Genomic DNA, 17,945 nt, shown 5'->3' with positions numbered 1-17,945 from the left:
GCGTGGCGAACGAGCCTGTTCCAGCGGAGGTGTTTTCCCGCCTCACACTCGGACCGAACTCCTTCCGCAGTCCCGCGATCCGAGTCCGTGACCACAGGGTCACATGCCGCTGCGACGCGCTTCTCGCACGTTCATTTCACAGTTTACATCTGCGCCGCCTCCTGTCGGAGGGCGAGAGACCCTCGGTATCTCAGCAAATCGCGCAAGTTTTTGTTTGTTTGTCTCGCAGCTATTAAGAGGAAATGAGGAACGGTTCGGAGGGTGCTGAAAATGTAGCGCTAGCCGCTCGCGTCCGTCGCGCCGTCGATAATTGAATTTTCATTTCTGGAGACCCTCTCTGAAGATCGAGTTTTCTGAGAGGACCTGTTTTCAAATCAGCGAGGTCCCCGGCCTGCGGCCGCCCGCCCGTCTGTACCTGCCGCCCCGATATCGGGGATGTTTTTATTATTTTTTAACAAACTGCCGGTGCCTGGACTGTGACTCGCGTGCAGCCAGAGGCAATTTCAAGCTCCGAACTCTGCGCGGAGTCAAGTGCACGTTGCCAGACGTTGCATAAAATGTTTTATGTAGCAGTTTGGCTGATGCGTTTATCCAAGGTGACTCCGGGTTTATGGGAGCGATAACGCGCTGCTTTTCAGGGGCGTCCCGGGGCAGGTGAACGCCGCCCCCCCCAGCCCTCTCCATCCACGCTTCCGCGACCCCATCGCTGTGGGTGACCTGTGATATTTACGGCGCTGGGCTCGTTTGATAGGCCGGACGGCTGTGCGGGCCGGTGTACCCGCCCCAGCGACTCTCTCACCGCACGTCTCCAGCAGCCGAACGGCGTGCGGCTCGTTCTGTTAGCGGCTCGTTCTGTTAGCGGCTCGTTCTGTTAGCAGCGCGCGGCTCGTTCTGTTAGCGGCTCGTTCTGTTAGCGGCTCGTTCTGTTAGCGGCTCGTTCTGTTAGCAGCGCGCGGCTCGTTCTGTTAGCGGCTCGTTCTGTTAGCGGCTCGTTCTGTTAGCGGCTCGTTCTGTTAGCGACTCGTTCTGTTAGCGGCGCAAGCGGCTCGTTCTGTTAGCGGCTCGTTCTGTTAGCGGCTCGTTCTGTTAGCGGCTCGTTCTGTTAGCGGCTCGTTCTGTTAGCGGCTCCTTCTGTTAGCGACTCGTTCTGTTAGCGACTCGTCCCGTTAGCGCCGCGCGGCTCGTTCTGTTAGCGGCTCGTCCCGTTAGCTGCGCGCGGCTCGTTCTGTTAGCGGCTCGTTCTGTTAGCGGCTCGTCCCGTTAGCGGCTCGTTCCGTTAGTGGCTCGTTCCGTTAGCGGCTCGTCCCGTTAGCTCTGCGCAGCTCGTTCTGTTAGCGGCTCGTCCCGTTAGCGGCTCGTCCCGTTAGCAGCGCGCAGCTCGTTCTGTTAGCAGCGCGCAGCTCGTTCTGTTAGCGGCTCGTTCCGTTAGCGGCTCGTTCCGTTAGCGGCTCGTTCCGTTAGCGGCTCGTTCCGTTAGCGGCTCGTTCCGTTAGCGGCTCGTTCTGTTAGCGGCTCGTTCCGTTAGCGGCTCGTTCCGTTAGCGGCTCGTTCCGTTAGCGGCTCGTCCCGTTAGCAGCGCACGCGGCCCGTCCCTTTGCGGTTATACATGTCTGATTCCTGAGGGTTTCCTTCCCTCCTATCTGAACCCTTAATTGGCTAATTAAATGGATGAGTTATTCGGTTTGATGAGCTGGAACGTTTGTCCTTGCTTGTTATCAGAAGCCATCGTTGTAAAGGCGTCCGTAAAAATCACCTGGATAGTGGACTGCCTCAGAACCTTCTCTTTAAGCTTAAGCTTATGGGGCGGTAGTGTAATGGTTAATTAACTGGGCTTGTAACTGTAAGGTTTTACATTCGATTCCTGGCTAGGGCCTGCACTTTTAACCTTAAGTAAGGTATTTAATCTGAGTTGACTCAGTACAAGTGCGTTGCATGTAACTGTGCTATCTGTTTAACTGGCACTGGATTGGTGTCTCCTAAGTCTGAAATGTAGTGTTGTAATGATAGCTGGGGTCGGTAGTTCTTTGCGGATGTGTCCTGATCTGTGGCTGTGCTGGTTGTTTTGGTGGATGCCCCTCTCCTCTGCACAGGCAGTGTGGTCAGAGGCCTCCCTCAAATCCCCTGGAGGTGGTGTCCTCCAGCAACATCATGCTGGTCAACCTCATCTCCGACAGCGAGATCCAGAGGCCGGGCTTCAAGGGGGAGTACACGGTCATCCCCATCAGCACAGGTACGGTCTGCAGCCTGGAGATGCGCGCGCACACACACACACACACACACAGGCATGTACACACACACAGGCACACACACACACACAGGCACACGACACACACACACACACACACACACACACACACACACACACACAGGCACACGCACACACACACACAGGCATGTACACACACACACACACACACAGGCATGTACGCACACACACACACACACACACACACACACACACACACGCACACAGGCATGTACGCACACACACACACACACACACATACACACAGGCACACATGCACATGCACAAACATACACACACACACACAGGCAAGCTCACAAAGAACACAAGGATACTTGCAGTGGTCCTGAAATATTTAACAAAATACAAACGCAGACACGGACTTTGGACTTGACTGCTTGTATCAATAGCATCTGTAAGGGATTGTTGATGGGTAGTACTGACAGTCCGTCTCTGGCCAGCTCTGCTCAGAGAACATAACGAGCACCTTGTCGTCCGTTAGCCGTGGAGTTTGTATAGCTGAAGGGTGTAGCGTGGAGCTCGCTCTGCCTGCTCCTGCAGATGTACCTGTCAGTAACCCACCCAGGCCCCCTCCCGCCTTCTCTCCATCGCTGGGTCTGGCTGCGGAGTTGTACCTGTCAGTAACCCACCCAGGCCCACGCCCGCCTTCTCTCCATCGCTGGGTCTGACTGCAGATGTACCTGTCAGTAACCCACCCAGGCCCACGCCCGCCTTCTCTCCATCGCTGGTTCTGACTGCGGAGTTGTACCTGTCAGTAACCCACCCAGGCCCACGCCCGCCTTCTCTCCATCGCTGGTTCTGACTGCGGAGTTGACCAGCGGTGTTTTCGTTGACATTTGATCGCTGCCCTGTCCGTTTCTGATGAATCGCCTGGGTGACAAATGGCAAAGGGGAATTCTTTTCCTCGACGCTGCCTAAAACCTGTAAAGCCTGACCAGTGTCCACGTTGAGCTTCAGTGTGTGAGTTTATGTGGCTGAGAAACCTGTCTCTTCCGTGTGATGAAGCTGCTTTATGACTAAGCTGCTGTCTGTTACAGCCTGCTCATTAACGCCAGGTGGGTGATGGTGAGGGCATGCAGTCGCTCCACTTCGGGATAATGAATGCAGGCATAAAGCAACGACGGCCGCACAATCGCCCGCTAATCGCACCCAGCTCTGTGCTCTGCTGTCTGTCCTTTCAGCCAAGAGCTGTGGAGGGCTGCTCTCCGCCAAGTCTGGCAACTTCAGCTCCCCGCACTTCCCCAGCTTCTACCCGCCAGCCCTGGACTGCAACTGGACCATCCAGGTAGACGCACCCCCCCACATCTCCTATGCCCCGCCCCCAATCTACCTCGCGCCCCCCACATCTCCTATGCCCCGCCCCCAATCTAACTCACCCCCCCCACATCTCCTATGCCGTCCATCCCTCCCCCAATCTGCCTCACCCCCCCCTCCCCCCATCAACTGCTCCACTCTTCCTGCATCCGTCCTGTTCAGCGAAGCATCACCACACAAGCCTCTGCTTTTAATCCGGGGTAATGCTGGGGCTCATTTCTCTGTCGAGCTCAGGCCCAGTCTGTTAACGTTAGCGTGCCTGTCGTTTAAAAAGAGAAAGAGCTGAGTGTGGAACCCCTTCCTCAGGTCCCCGCGGGCCAGAAGGTGCGCGTGAAGTTCACCATGTTCCGCATGAAGGAGCCGGACGTGGACGTGCGCGTCTGCAACAAGGACTACGTGGAGGTCATGGGCAAGAAGTGAGCGCCGCGCCGATACCTGCCGCTAACGCCCTTACCCTTTACCGCCGTGAGTGAGTGTGTGTCGGGTGAGTGTGTGAGTGTGTGAGTGTGAGTGTGTGAGTGTGAGTGTGTGAGTCTGTGTGTGTGCGTGTGAGAGTGTGTGAGTGAGAGTGTGAGTGTGTGTGTGAGTGTGTGTGTGAGTCTGTGTGTGTGTGTGTGTGTGTGAGTGTGTGAGTGTGTGTGTGTCTGTGTGTGCGCGTGTGAGAGTGTGCGTGTGTGTAGGGTGAGTGTGTGAGTGTGTGAGTGTGTGAGTGTGAGAGTGTGAGTGAGTGAGTGAGTGAGTGAGTGAGTGAGTGAGTGAGTGAGTGTGTGAGTGTGTGAGTGTGTGAGTGTGTGAGTGTGAGTGTGTGATGTGTGAGTGTGTGATGTGTGGTGAGTGAGTGAGTGGTAGTGAGTGTGGCGTGTAGTGTGAGTGGTGTGAGTGTGTTTGTGTGAGTCTGTGTGTGTGTGTGTGTGTGTGAGTGGAGTGTGTGTGTGTCTGTGTGCGGTGATGTGCTGTGTGAGTGAGTGTGTGAGTGTGTAGTGTGTGGAGTGTGGGTGAGTGATGTGGTGAGTGGGTGTGAGTGTGGATGGTGGTGTGATGAGTGGTGAGTGAGTGAGTGGTGTGGTGGTGGTGAGTTGAGTGGTGGTGTGGTGAGTGAGTGAGTGTCTGTGCGTCCTCCTGCCGTGCTGGTTTCCTGGTGGTGTTTCCGTGGTCTGCCGGTACGCTGAACGCCTCCTGCAGAATCACCCCAACCCCCCCGACACGGGGCCCGTTTGTTTATGAACTGCTTATGATTCCTTTCCTCTTCTCTCTCTCTCTCTCTCTCCCCTCCCTCCCTCCTCTCTCTCTCTCTCTCTCTCTCTCTCTCCCTCCCCCTCCCTCCCTCCCTCCCTCTCTCTCTCTCTCTCTCTGTCTCTCACAGGTACTGCGGGGAGCGGTCTTCGCTGGCTCTCTCCAGCGACACCAACACAATGTTGGTTAAGTTCCACTCAGACGAGTCTTACACAGACAAGGGCTTCATGGCAGTGTACAACGCCTACGACCCCAAAAACCGTGAGTGCGCCCATCTGTACTGAGCTCCATAATGTTTGGGACAGGGGCACGTTTTCGTCTTGATTTGGCTCTGTACTCCATAAGTTTAGATTTGTTATTAAACAATCTGTGTGTGGTTGAAGTGCAGATTCTCAGCTTTTAAGTTTTTTTTGGTTTTATATTTTGGTTTCACCATGTAGGAATAAGAACAGTTCTTATTCATAGCTCCCCCCCCACTATTATATCTAAGTTGCCCCTTGCACATGTTATTATATTTTCATAATTCATATTTATTACATCTGCACTTTGCATCGGCACAGCGATGTGTGTGTGTGTCTCGTGTGTCTTCATGTTTGCATTTCAGCTGTTTTTGTGATGGCACTATAGCCCCTAAGTGACAGATTGATCTATCCTTGAGTCATTGAGTGGAATTGATTTAAGTTCAGTTTAATTCAGGGGTGTGTGATCTTATCCGAAAAGGGTTTCATTTTAGCCTGGCACTGCAAGACAAACCTGATTCCACGAATTAGCTGTTCATGGTCCTCAATCGAGACCTTGATAAGACCAATCAGGAGTCTTCTGGAGTATGATTGGGCACCGTTGGTTTGATTGACATTTGAAACACATTGGCATCGTAACCAAACTGAAGTGGATATTGAAGTTGCAGTGAGCTGAGAAGTGGCCTCAGGGTGATATTTAAGGAAGATTTGGATCCCATTGCCAGTAACGGGCGGAGTCAGCTTGCTGATTTGGACCCGTCGTTGTGGTCGATCTGTGTACAGCAGATTCTTTTTCTGATTGGCTGTAAGGAGCCAGCGGTGGCCCGTCGCTGCTGAACAGTATTGACTTGCTGAGCAAGGGGAGCTGGCCCACTCTGCCGTCCTTCATCCTGTCAGATGTGATGGATAAAATGAGCCTTACATCATCTCCCTCCCCCCCTCTCTATCTCTCTCTCTCTCTCGCTCTCCCTCCCTCCCTCCCTCTCTCTCTCCCTCTCTCCCTCCCCCCCTCTCTCTCCTCTCCCTCCCCTCTCTCTCTCTCTCTCTCTCGCTCTCCCTCCTCCCCCTCTCTCTCCCTCCCCCCTTCTCTCCCCCTCTCTCTCTCCTCTCCCTCCCTCTCTCCCCCCCCTCTCTCTCTCTCTCTCCCTCTCTCCCTCTCTCTCTCTCTCTCTCCCTCTCTCCCTCCCCTCTCTCTCTCTCTCCTCTCTCCCTCCCCCTCTCTCTCTCTCCCTCTCTCCCTCCCCCTCTCTCTCTCTCCCTCCTCCCCCTCTCCCTCCCTCTCTCCCTCCCCCCTCTCTCTCTCCCCTCTCCCTCTCTCCCTCTCCTCCCTCTCCCCGTCCTCTCTCTCCCTCCTCCCCTCTCCTCCCCTCTCTCCTCTCCCCCTCTCTTCTCCCCTCTCCCTCTCTCTCCTCTCCTCCTCTCCCGTCCCTCTCCTCCTCCTCCCCCTCCCTCCCTCTCCTCTCCCCCTCCCTCCCTCTCTCCCTCCCCTCTCTCACGCAGCTTGTCCTGATAAGTTTGCCTGTGCCTCTGGTATCTGCATCAGTATGGAGCTGAAGTGCGACGGCTGGAACGACTGTGGAGACATGAGCGACGAGCGCCAGTGCAGTGAGTCCACCCCCCGCCCCACACGACCCCTCCCTCACCGCCACACCTCCGGCCCGTGACCCCTCCCTCCCCGCCACGACCCCTTCCCCCCGCCTGGTCATTAACTGAAAAGCAGTGGCTGCAGGCGTAGAGACCATCAGCCTGTAGAGTGGGGCAGACCCTCCTTTGTGCTGTCCCATGGTGCACTGCCAGCTGTTCATTTTAATCTCCTTTACTCTCCCCTAACTTTCTCTCTGTCCATCTCACCATCCCTTCTCTCTCTCCCTTTCACCTTCTTTCTCTTTCCCTTCCATTTATCCTTCTCCCGTGCTGCAGGCTGTGATGCGGACCAGTTCTCCTGTGCTAACGGAATGTGCAAGCCCAGGTACTGGGTGTGCGACCGCGTCAACGACTGCGGGGACGGCAGCGACGAGGCGCAGTGCAGTGAGTAGCCCCGCCCCCGTCCGGGTGTGACCCCGCCCCCTCATCTGAATGTGTGACCCCGCCCCCTCGTCTGAATGTGTGTGACCCCGCCCCCATCCGGTGTGACCCCACCCCCTCGTCTGAATGTGTGACCCCACCCTCATCCGGGTGTGACCCCACCCCCATCCGGGTGTGACCCCACCCCTCGTCTGTGTGTGACCCCCGCCCCTCATCTGGTGTGACCCCCGCCCCCTCGTCTGTGTGTGACCCCGCCCCCTCGTCTGTGTGTGACCCCGCCCCCTCGTCTGTGTGTGACCCCGCCCCCTCGTCTGTGTGTGACCCCGCCCCCTCGTCTGTGTGACCCCGCCCCCTCGTCTGTGTGTGACCCCGCCCCTCGTCTGTGTGTGACCCCGCCCCCTCGTCTGTGTGTGACCCCGCCCCCTCGTCTGGTGTGACCCCGCCCCCTCGTCTGTGTTGACCCCGCCCCTCGTCTGTGTGTGACCCCCCCCCTCTCTGTGTGACCCCGGCCCCTCGTCTGGATGTGACCCCGCCTCCTCGTCTGTGTGTGACCCCGCCCCATAGTCTGAATTGGACATGGAGGATGCTCCCCTATTCTTGATGTGTGTGGAGTAGACTGACATTCCTGTCAATAATGAGCCAGGTGCGCGCCTGTGTGCCTGTGCGTGTGTGCCCGTGTGTGTGTGTGCGTGCCCGTGTTTGTGTGTGCGTGCCCGTGTTTGTGTGTGCGTGTGTGTCGTGCCCGTGTGTGTGTGTGTGTGTGTGTGTGTGTGTGCGTGCCCGTGTGTGTGTGTGTGTGTGTGTGCGTGCCCGTGTGTGTGTGTGTGTGTGTGTCTTCCTTGGCTCTCCTGGCCCAGTTCAGTCAGTCTAAGCTGATGTATGGCTCAGACCTGTTGCTGACAGATTTCCCATCTCTCTGCACCATGAGGGGAATTTAAGGCTCACCTGGCATCCCACCTCTTCCTTCCTTTCTTCCTCCTGTCCCTCCCCTCTTCCCCCTCCGCTCTTCCCCCTGCTCTCCTGCCCCCCCCCAGGCTGTGAGGGGAACGAGTGGAAGTGTGAGGACGGCTCGTGCATTTCTCAGGACCTGGTGTGCAACGGCAAGAATGACTGCAGCGACGGCAGTGATGAGTCATCCTGCAGCCAGCGTGAGTGCCCCGCCCGCCCTGACCCCCCCGCCCTGACTCCGCCCCGCCCACCCTGACTCTGCCCCGCCCGCCCTGACTCTGCCCCGCCCGCCCTGACCCTGCCCTGACCGCTCCGCCCGCCCTGACCCCACCCTGCCTGCCCTGACCCCACCCTGACCCCTGACCCCACCCTGACGCCATACGCCCTGCCCTCCCCGGCCTGACCCCACCCCGCACCCTGCCCCGCGCCCAGTGTTGAACTGAGTTCCTGAGATTTAACTGGCTCAGTCTGTTTTACTAGATGTGCGTTTCTCTCTGCTCACTCTGCGCCTCCTCTGCTCCCTCTTCCTCCTCCTTCTCCTCCAGCCTCGGGCACCTGCACGGACTTCACCTTCAAGTGCCAGAGCGGCACCTGCGTGAACAAGGCCAACGCGGAGTGCAACCGGGAGAAGGACTGCGCCGACGGCTCCGACGAGCTGAACTGCGGTGAGCCCCCTCTCTCGCTCGCCGGCCTCAGGACTACATCTCCCAGAGTTCCCTGCCCCAGTCTCCCAATAATGTTAAACCGTGAACTGCGGTGAGCCCCCTCTCTCGCTCGCCGGCCTCAGGACTACATTTCCCAGAGTTCCCTGCCCCAGTCTCCCAATAATGTTAAACCGTGAACTGCGGTGAGCCCCCTCTCTCGCTCGCCGGCCTCAGAACTACGTTTCCCAGAATTCCCTGCCCCAGTCTCCCATTACTGTTAAACCGTGAACTGCGGTGAGCCCCCTCTCTCGCTCGCCAGCCTCAGGACTACATTTCCCAGAATTCCCTGCCCCAGTCTCCCATTACTGTTAAACCGTGAACTGCGGTGAGCCCCCTCTCTCGCTCGCCAGCCTCAGGACTACATTTCCCAGAGTTCCCTGCCCCAGTCTCCCAGTAATGTTAAACCGCGAACTGCGTCGGCTTCATTATTTTAAGCCTGCTGTGTGACTCAGGTATGCCCTGGGCTGTCCGGAAGGCTAAATCTAATTCCTGGAGTTTTTATTTTTAACACGGAGACAAGCGGCAGATTTGCTCTGATTAGGAGACAAGCTCCCCAGTGTTATTGAGGTGAATCAGTAGCTGTGTTGTACGCATTATCGTCATGTGGATGCTGGTAGAGAACCTTACCAACAGCAAAAGGAGTGATTTATTTTCCCTTAAACAGAGCATTTACAGGACAACCGCTGCTTTGCCAGAGCAGAACTCCACTGTGGCCCCCCCCCCCCCCCCGGGCCCTGATCTCGATGCTGCTGGGCCAGAGCAGAACTCCACTGCGGCCCCCCCGGGCCCTGATCTCGATGCTGCTGGGCCAGAGCAGAACTCCACCGTGGCCCCCCCCCGGGCCCTGATCTCGATGCTGCTGGGCCAGAGCAGAACTCCACCGTGGCCCCCCGGGCCCTGATCTCGATGCTGCTGGGCCAGAGCAGAACTCCACTGTGGCCCCCCGGGCCCTGATCTAGATGCTGCTGGGCCAGAGCAGAACTCCACTGTGGCCCCCCGGGCCCTAATCTCGATGCTGCAGAGCAGAACTCCACTGTGGCCCCCCGGGCCCTGATCTCGATGCTGCTGGGCCAGAGCAGAACTCCACTGTGGCCCCCCGGGCCCTAATCTCGATGCTGCAGAGCAGAACTCCACTGTGGCCCCCCGGGCCCTGATCTCGATGCTGCTGGGCCAGAGCAGAACTCCACTGTGGCCCCCGGGCCCTGATCTCGTGCTGCAGAGCAGAACTCCACTGTGCCCCCCCCCGGGCCCTGATCTCGATGCTGCTGGGCCAGAGCAGAACTCCACTGTGGCCCCCCCCCCGGGCCCTGAGCTCGATGCTGCTTTGCCAGAGCAGAACTCCACTGTGGCCCCCCGGCCCTGATCTCGATGCTGCTGGGCCAGAGCAGAACTCCACTGTGGCCCCCCGGGCCCTGATCTCGATGCTGCTGGGCCAGAGCAGAACTCCACCGTGGCCCCCCCGGGCCCTGATCTCGATGCTGCTGGGCCAGAGCAGAACTCCACTGTGGCCCCCGGGCCCTGATCTCGATGCTGCTGGGCCAGAGCAGAACTCCACTGTGGCCCCCCGGGCCCTGAGCTCGATGCTGCTTTGCCAGAGCAGAACTCCACTGTGGCCCCCCCGGGCCCTGATCTCGATGCTGCTGGGCCAGAGCAGAACTCCACTGTGCCCCCGGGCCCTGATCTCGATGCTGCAGAGCAGAACTCCACCGTGGCCCCCGGGCCCTGATCTCGATGCTGCTGGGCCAGAGCAGAACTCCACTGTGGCCCCCCCCCGGGCCCTGATCTCGATGCTGCTGGGCCAGAGCAGAACTCCACTGTGGCCCCCCGGGCCCTGATCTCGATGCTGCTGGGCCAGAGCAGAACTCCACTGTGGCCCCCCGGGCCCTGATCTCGATGCTGCTCGGCACTAAACTGACCGACTGAAGCAGTTCATTACGCAGTTCACGCCCCTCCCCTGGTTTCTGGGGTGTCAGGTAGTTGATATTAAAACAGAAAGCAGACGCTCAGCTCAGTGGGGGCTGTAGTTACCCCCCCCCGGGCCCCGCTTCATTCTCCCGCGGCTGCTGATTTGTTTTCGGCCGCTCGGGCTTGACAGCAGGCTCTCGATGCAGCGCGGAGGTTCAATAACCAATCTGAGTCTGATTTATTTATTTCTTCTGTCCTTCTCATCTCTCTTCCTCCTCACCACTCCGTCCTCTTTCTCCTCCTCCTCCTCCTCCTCCTCTTCCTCCTCTTCCTCCTCTCTCCCCCTCCCCCTCCTCCTCCTCCTCTTCCTCCCCTCCTCCTCCTCTCTCACCCTCCCCCTCCTCTTCCTGCTCCTCCTCCCCCTCCTCCTCCTCTCTCACCCTCCCCCTCCTCCTCCTCTTCCTCCTCCTCGCTCCAGACTGTGGCGTCAGGCCCTATAAGCACAACCGCATTGTGGGGGGCCAGAACGCGGACATCGGGGAGTGGCCCTGGCAGGTCAGCCTGCACTTCCTGACCAGCGGCCACGTCTGCGGCGCCTCCATCATCTCCAAGACCTGGCTGCTCTCCGCTGCTCACTGCTTCCAGCCCGGCAACCCCGAGTGAGTGCAGCTCTCCCTCTCTCCCTCCCTCTCTCTTTATCTCTCACTCGCTCTCTCTCTCTCCCTCCCTCTCATTCTCTCACTTTATCTCTCACTCTCTCCCTCACTCTCCCCCGAGTGAGTGCAGCTCTCTCTCTATCTATATCACTGTCTCTCTTCCTCTCCCCCTCTCTCTTTACTCTCTCACTCTCTCTCCCCCGAGTGAGTGCAGCTCTCACTCTCACACTCTTTCTTGCTCCTTCACCCTATCTCTCTCTCTCTCACTGCCTTGATCTCGCGCTTTGTCTTTCACTCTCACCTTCTTTCATGCGCTCTCCCTTACTCTCTTTCTCCCTCTCTTTCTCTATCCCTCTCTGATTCTTCCTTCCTTTGGGTCTGTCACTTCAGCTCTCAGCTTTTCTTCTGTCTGTCTCTCTCTCCGTCTCTCTCTCTGTTACTCATTCTGCTTCTCTCCCTCTTTCTGCCTCTTCTCTTTTTCTCCTTCTCTGTTTCTGCCGCTCTGTCTTTCCATTTCAATTTTAAATTTGTTTTATTGCTATGACAACAGCATATATTGGTTGATAAAGTACGTACATTAAACACACATTGATGAACACTCTGTACAATATCACAAAATAGAAAAAGCATACCAGAAACAAAGAGTATCTAATAAAAAAATGTACAGTGGTGTGTGCGTGTGTGCGTGCGTGTGTGCGTGTGCGTGTGTGCGTGCGTGAGGGTGTGTGTGTGCGTGTGTGAGTGTGCGTGTGCGCGTGCACGTATGTGTGCTGTACACACTTGATTTTTCCTCCCCTGTGACCACACCCTGGTTTTTTACCTGCTCACATTTTCCCTCCATTTTGATCAGTTTCTTTGCGGTGGGACTGCCGGAGTGAAAGGTCAGCGGCAACAATAATGGAGCCGACGGCACCGACTCAACTGCTCTCTGTTTATGTTCCATAAACGCTCCAGCGCCCGCCGGCCCGCCTGAGATCCCCGTGTTTGTGGAGTACAGTGAACTGGGGTCACCTAGTTTTTCTTTTTTATTTGTTTTGTATTTTTGGTCTCCTCTTCCTTTAATAAAGGCAGGCGGCGGTTTGGAGGCGATTTGGAGCTTTAGAATGAATGGGCGGAACGCTGGATGTTTGGTGTTTGCGTTTGGGTCCCCGTTCCCCGACGCGGTGCCAGTGTGAGGACGGGTGGGGGTCTGGGCTCGCTGGGCTCCTCTCTCCCCCTCTCTTCGGCGCGGACGGGCGGGCGAGATCGAAGCGCGCTCCGTGGCGTTTGGGGACGTTCCCACTCGCCGTTCCTGCCCGCGGAACACGGAACGTTTTCCGTCTCCGCTCTCCTTCCGCGTCGCCCGTCGCTGGGCCTAACCGCCATCTCCTGAGATCCCCCGCAGCCCCCCCTCAGACCTCGACGGCGGTTCTCTTCTTCTTTAAGGACCCCGCTTCCCCCCCCCAGCGGTGAAATCCTCAGTCCGTCTCTTTCATGTGCGCGGCGGTGTCATTCCCAGCGTCTGCCAGCAGGTGGCAGCACTTCCCCTGTTATGGAGTCATGGCGACGGCCCCGTCCTCTCAATCCGCTCCGAAGCTTCTCCCCTCCTCCCGGAGCGCGGTGCTGTACCCGCGGGGGGTAAATCGGGCGGGGGCTGGCGCGTACGCGGGATCAAACGCCCGTTTGTGTGAGGCCTGGGCGAGGACGCCGTCCGCGATGAACGCGCCTCTCAGACCGCGCTGTCTGTGAGTCCGTGGCCTCCGCCGCAGATTCTGCTAACGTTCACTCAGCGAATTGAGCGATGTTACACGCCAGAGTGGGCGGAGTTAGGGAACTGCCATTATGCCGTGTCATCAACCCCAGAGTGGGCGGAGTTAGGGAACTGCCATTATGCCGCCTCGTCAACCCCAGAGTGGGCGGAGTTAGGGAACTGCCGTTATGCCGCTTCATCAACCCCAGAGTGGGCGGAGTTAGGGAACTGCCATTATGCCATCATCAACCCCAGAGTGGGCGGAGTTAGGGAACTGCCATTATGCCGCTTCATCAACCCCAGAGTGGGCGGAGTTAGGGAACTGCCATTATGCCATCATCAACCCCAGAGTGGGCGGAGTTAGGGAACTGCCATTATGCCATCATCAACCCCAGAGTGGGCGGAGTTAGGGAACTTCCATTATGCTGCTTCATCAACCCCAGAGTGGGCGGAGTTAGGGAACTGCCATTATGCCTCATCAACCCCAGAGAGGGGGCGGAGTTAGGGAACTGCCATTATGCCTCATCAACCCCAGAGAGGGGGCGGAGTTAGGGAACCCTTATGCCTCATCAACCCAGAGTGGGCGGAGTTAGATTAATTGCTGTTTGTCGCAGACACAAGTGCAGTAGGTGCCATTATACAGGGTGGCGGACGTAGGTGGAACGCCCATTTTTGGTTTTGCGAAGCTTCGCGTCTCCAGGCTGTGCATCAGAGAGCGCGTGTCTGCAGCCCCAGCCTGCTGCCCTCGCTGCCCCTCTGCAGGGCCCTGTTTACTGGTATGCTGCCCTCGCTGCCCCTCTGCAGGGTCCTGTTTAGCGGTGAGAGATTTACCGTCCCGGGGCAGCGGGCGCTGAAACGCGGCGCGCTCGCCCAGCCGAGAGCGATGAGGGGATAATGGATCTGATTGGAGGATAAAAGGACATCCATATTTATGGGATGGGCGCATTACCGTCCTTCCCTCTCGTCTGGCTCTCTCCCCGTTTTAAAAAAATCCGCAGCACAATGGCTGCCCCCCGCGCCCCCCCGCTCCGTCCTCATTAGCATCGGAGACGCCGAATCTGCGCTATTCACGGCCCCCGGTTTAGAATTCCGAGGAGCGTTTTTGCGAGAGCGAGAGCGAGAGCGAGAGCGAGAGCGGTCTCCGGCTCCTCGGCTGCCCGTTTCCCAGCAGCCCCAGCAATTAGGCGCGTTTATGCTAATTGGCTGTCGTACCGGCCTGTTCCCAGAGAAGAGCGGGAAAAAAGCGTCCGATTAAAAAAAAAAAAAAAAACCAGACTGGGCTTATGCATGCTACGGAAATCGCTGTCCTGACGGGTAGGAGCACCCTGACGGGTAGGAGCACCCTGACGCAGTGTCATTACGGCGCTACGCTGCGTTCCTCACTCGCAGACGCTCTTATCCGCAGCGACGTAGCGCAGAGCGACGTAGCGCAGAGCGACGTAGCGTAGAGCGCCAGAACGCGTTCGCTTCGGGCGCACGAAAGCGCGATTATCTCCGACAGCGTAACGCCCTCTCTCACTGTCCGTTACTGTGTTCTTTCTGGAATACGCTTCTGTTGTCATAGCAGTGAAACACGCATCCTCTCCCCCCCCCCCCCTGCAGCTACCACGACCCACAGAACTGGCAGACGTACAGCGGCATGCACGACCAGTTCACCCAGGACGGCGTGCAGATGCGCAAGCTGAAGACCATCATCAACAGCCCCGACTACAACCAGATGACCTTCGACTACGACATCGCCCTGCTGGAGCTGGCCGAGCCGCTGGAGTTCACCAACACCATCCACCCCATCTGCCTGCCCGACCGCACCCACGTCTTCCCCCCCGGCCTGCCCTGCTGGGTGACGGGCTGGGGCACCTTACGGGAGGGAGGTGGGCGTCGCCCAAACGCCGTGGTCGCCGATGTCCCGCCCCCCCCTCCGAACCCCGCCCCCCATCGCCGTGTCTCCCCCTCCCACACTCCACCACCCTTGTTCCTTTTATTACATTGTCTTGTCTTTTCTGGGGCCTGTTTTTCTCTTCTCTCTGTGTGTGTGTGTGTGTGTGTGTGTTTATTTCTTTTCTGGCATATCTTTCTAGTTGTGTGTTGCTGCCAAGAATTTTGAGCATTCAGTTTAAGTATAAGCTTTGTATTTATATATTGTTGTTATTATTAACAATAATAATAGTAATAATAATGATGATGATGATGATGATGACGACGATAATAGTAATAATAATAATGCTTGTAGTAGTAGTGTTGTTCAGTGGAATCCTCACTACATCATCGTGCTGAGATTGGCGTCTGGGTGCCATCTTGTCTGCCGGGCACCTCTCTTTAGCATAGCCTCTGCCCATCCCCCTCGCACCCTCTCCATCTTTCTCCGGCTTGGGCTGTAAGGATGGAGGAGAGGCTGTGGAGGTCAGCTCCTGCACCCCCTCTGCCCGCTGTCTGAGCTCTGCAGCCTGTGCCGGGCTTAGAGTGCCCTCTGTGATCTCCTCGTGCACCCTCCCTCCATCCTCTTCTCCTCCTCTATCGTCTGTCTCCATTACCAGCCTCCCTCAGCCTGTCCCTCACCCTCCTCTCCTCTGCATCCCTGTTGATGGCTCATCCCTCTCTCTCTTCCCCCTATCTCCTCTCTCTCCACTTTTATCCCCTCTATCCCTCTCTCCTCCTCATCCCCCTCTTCCCCCTATCCCTCTCTCTCCCTCCATCCCTCTCCTCCCTCCTCCCTCTCCTCCTCCTCTATCCCCTCTCTCTCCCTCTCTCCCCTCTCTCTCCCCCTGCTCAGGCCGGACGGCGCGCATCCTGCAGAAGGCGGAGGTGAAGATCATTAATGACACGGTGTGCAACGTGGTGACGGAGGGCCAGGTCACGTCACGCATGCTGTGCAGCGGCTTCCTGGCCGGGGGGGTGGACGCGTGCCAGGTGAGGGGCGCATCGCCGCGGAAACGCTCCGCACGGGAGGGGGGGGGGTACCCTCCCCGATTTTGTCATGAGCACTTTGGGTTCTCTTGCTCATTGTTGTTTCTTCTTCTCCCCCCTTTCTCTCTCTCCCTCCCTCCCTCTCTCTCTCTTCCTCCCCCCCCTCTCTTCTCCCCCCCCCACAGGGAGACTCGGGGGGGCCCCTGGTGTGCCGGGAGGAGTCGGGGAAGTGGTTCCAGGCTGGGATAGTCAGCTGGGGCGAGGGCTGCGCCCGTAGGAACAAGCCGGGGGTGTACAGCCGCGTCACCAAACTGCGGGACTGGATCCGGGCCACCACCGGCGTGTAGAGCGGGGCCCGGCCCACCGGGTCACAGCCGAATATGGGGGAGGGACCGGGGAGGGAATTTAACAGATTTTTATACATGGGGGGGAGGCGGCGGGGGGGGACATGCTGCCAAAGATTCACTGTGAACTGGCTGAGGAAGAGAAGAGAGAGAGAGAGAGAGAGAGAGAGAGAGAGCCCTGCCGTCACCAGCCCGAGAGGGTCCAGCATTGGACATATCACTAATCAGTCCGCATACCAGCTCTCCAGATAATCATTACTCAGTGCTTCGGGGCCTTGGGACCTGAGGTGTGCACGCTGAAAGAATGCTGTGCACTCTGCAGAAAGCAGTGCCTCCGCACCATTCAGGCATCTTTGCGTTCCTGGATCTCCAAAGTATTCCGACCCAGAGCATTCCGGCTATGATTTCTTAACGTGGAAAAATACAGGAAAACATTTTTTCGCCAGCGTTGTTTTGGGAGGTATGAACATATCTACAAGTTACTGTATTTTTGTCAAACTTTTGCGGCAGTAATGCTGGTGTGTGTTTTTGTTTTGTTTGTTTTTAAATTCTGTTTGGGGTGGCTGTACCACTACATGTAAATGATGGTGAATACTGAGGATGACGAGGCGTTGTGGACATGGGTCATGAGTCACATCCGCGTGGGACAAACGCACATCTAACTGCACAGGAAGTCACGGCGTCAACGTCCGCCATCAGTTTTTTTTTTTTGGGAGGGGGGAAGGGGGGTCATTTTGAACACATTCAGTCGACAGCCAAATTTAAATGTAAATATTTTCGGTTTTGTTTCCTATTATTTTAATGTCTCTTGTGGCCTCTAAAGTATTGAGCGATGTACCACAGTCTTGAATTATTTATGAGTGACCAAAGTACTTTTGGCAAAATGGGTTTGAATCCAAACTTTTTAAACTTGAGGGGACCCTAACATTATCCAGCTGACCAGGAATTTATGCTGAGATCTTTTTCTTCTCTCTCCATATTTTAATATTTTCTGCTGTGGCCTATGTCCGCTGATATTTTTCACACTTCAGTAAACGTATATTGTGCATTTTTCACTGTTTAAGTCCAAAAACCCCAACAGACATTTATTCCCCCAACATTTTTTTCAAGATTCAAAGGATGCCTCTGCTAGCATTGACACCCAACCTGGAAGTTTTGTTGAGACTGGGGTGCAGCGTCAGTCCGGCCGGGGTGCGGTTGTTGAAGTGTGGGGGGGCTTTGTGGGGGTGCGAAGCCGAGGGGCAGCTGTGGATCTTCCTGTCCAATGAGAGCCCACCCCCAACCCCCACCCCCACTCACCCCCACCCTGACAAGACGGTGAGCTGCGGGGGCCTCTTCACTGAAGCTGTTAGCCGGAGACGCTAAACTGAAGGCTATTCCCATCCGCGGCCATCTTTGTTGCGTTGGTACGCTGTCGAGTTCTCCTGAAATCCTCCTCTCTCCAAACCCTTCAGACTTTTCTCCGAGGTCCTCTGTTCCACCCCCTGCCTCCTCTCACACAGTAAATCCGGCAGCCATTTTAGGTGAACAGCGCTCAGTTTTTTTGTTTAATAAAAAATCAGTAACAAAAGATCCCTGTAACACGTGGAAGATGGCTCAAGGTTGGGATCTGGGCCACACACTCCGTACAGCTGGGCAAGTCCGTGGGTCTCAGTGTGCTTTAGCCAATGGGTTGGGG

General features: G+C 56.9%; 1 protein-coding gene across 4 annotated transcripts in view; it reads left to right on the top strand.

Moving 5' to 3' along the window:
• The window catches only part of st14 (ST14 transmembrane serine protease matriptase), a 57,115-nt gene extending 39,307 nt beyond the window's left edge, over positions 1-17,808 (top strand). For all 4 annotated transcript variants that reach the window (XM_064306222.1, XM_064306203.1, XM_064306213.1 and 1 more), the window contains 12 exons: positions 2,091-2,230; positions 3,448-3,551; positions 3,887-3,996; positions 4,944-5,074; positions 6,553-6,657; positions 6,973-7,080; positions 8,112-8,225; positions 8,571-8,690; positions 11,113-11,293; positions 14,622-14,890; positions 15,790-15,926; positions 16,109-17,808. In XM_064306222.1, the coding sequence (XP_064162292.1) occupies positions 2,091-2,230; positions 3,448-3,551; positions 3,887-3,996; positions 4,944-5,074; positions 6,553-6,657; positions 6,973-7,080; positions 8,112-8,225; positions 8,571-8,690; positions 11,113-11,293; positions 14,622-14,890; positions 15,790-15,926; positions 16,109-16,270 (1,681 nt within the window). In that variant the 3' untranslated portion in view covers positions 16,271-17,808. The remainder of the gene's footprint in view (positions 1-2,090; positions 2,231-3,447; positions 3,552-3,886; positions 3,997-4,943; positions 5,075-6,552; positions 6,658-6,972; positions 7,081-8,111; positions 8,226-8,570; positions 8,691-11,112; positions 11,294-14,621; positions 14,891-15,789; positions 15,927-16,108) is intronic.
• The last annotated feature ends 137 nt before the right edge of the window (positions 17,809-17,945 follow it).

Source organism: Anguilla rostrata, chromosome 1, assembly GCF_018555375.3.
Source record: "Anguilla rostrata isolate EN2019 chromosome 1, ASM1855537v3, whole genome shotgun sequence".
Classification (NCBI taxonomy): Eukaryota; Metazoa; Chordata; class Actinopteri; order Anguilliformes; family Anguillidae; genus Anguilla; species Anguilla rostrata.
The sequence above is the reverse complement of the archived record's forward strand: the minus strand, read 5'-3'. Positions and strand labels throughout refer to the sequence as shown.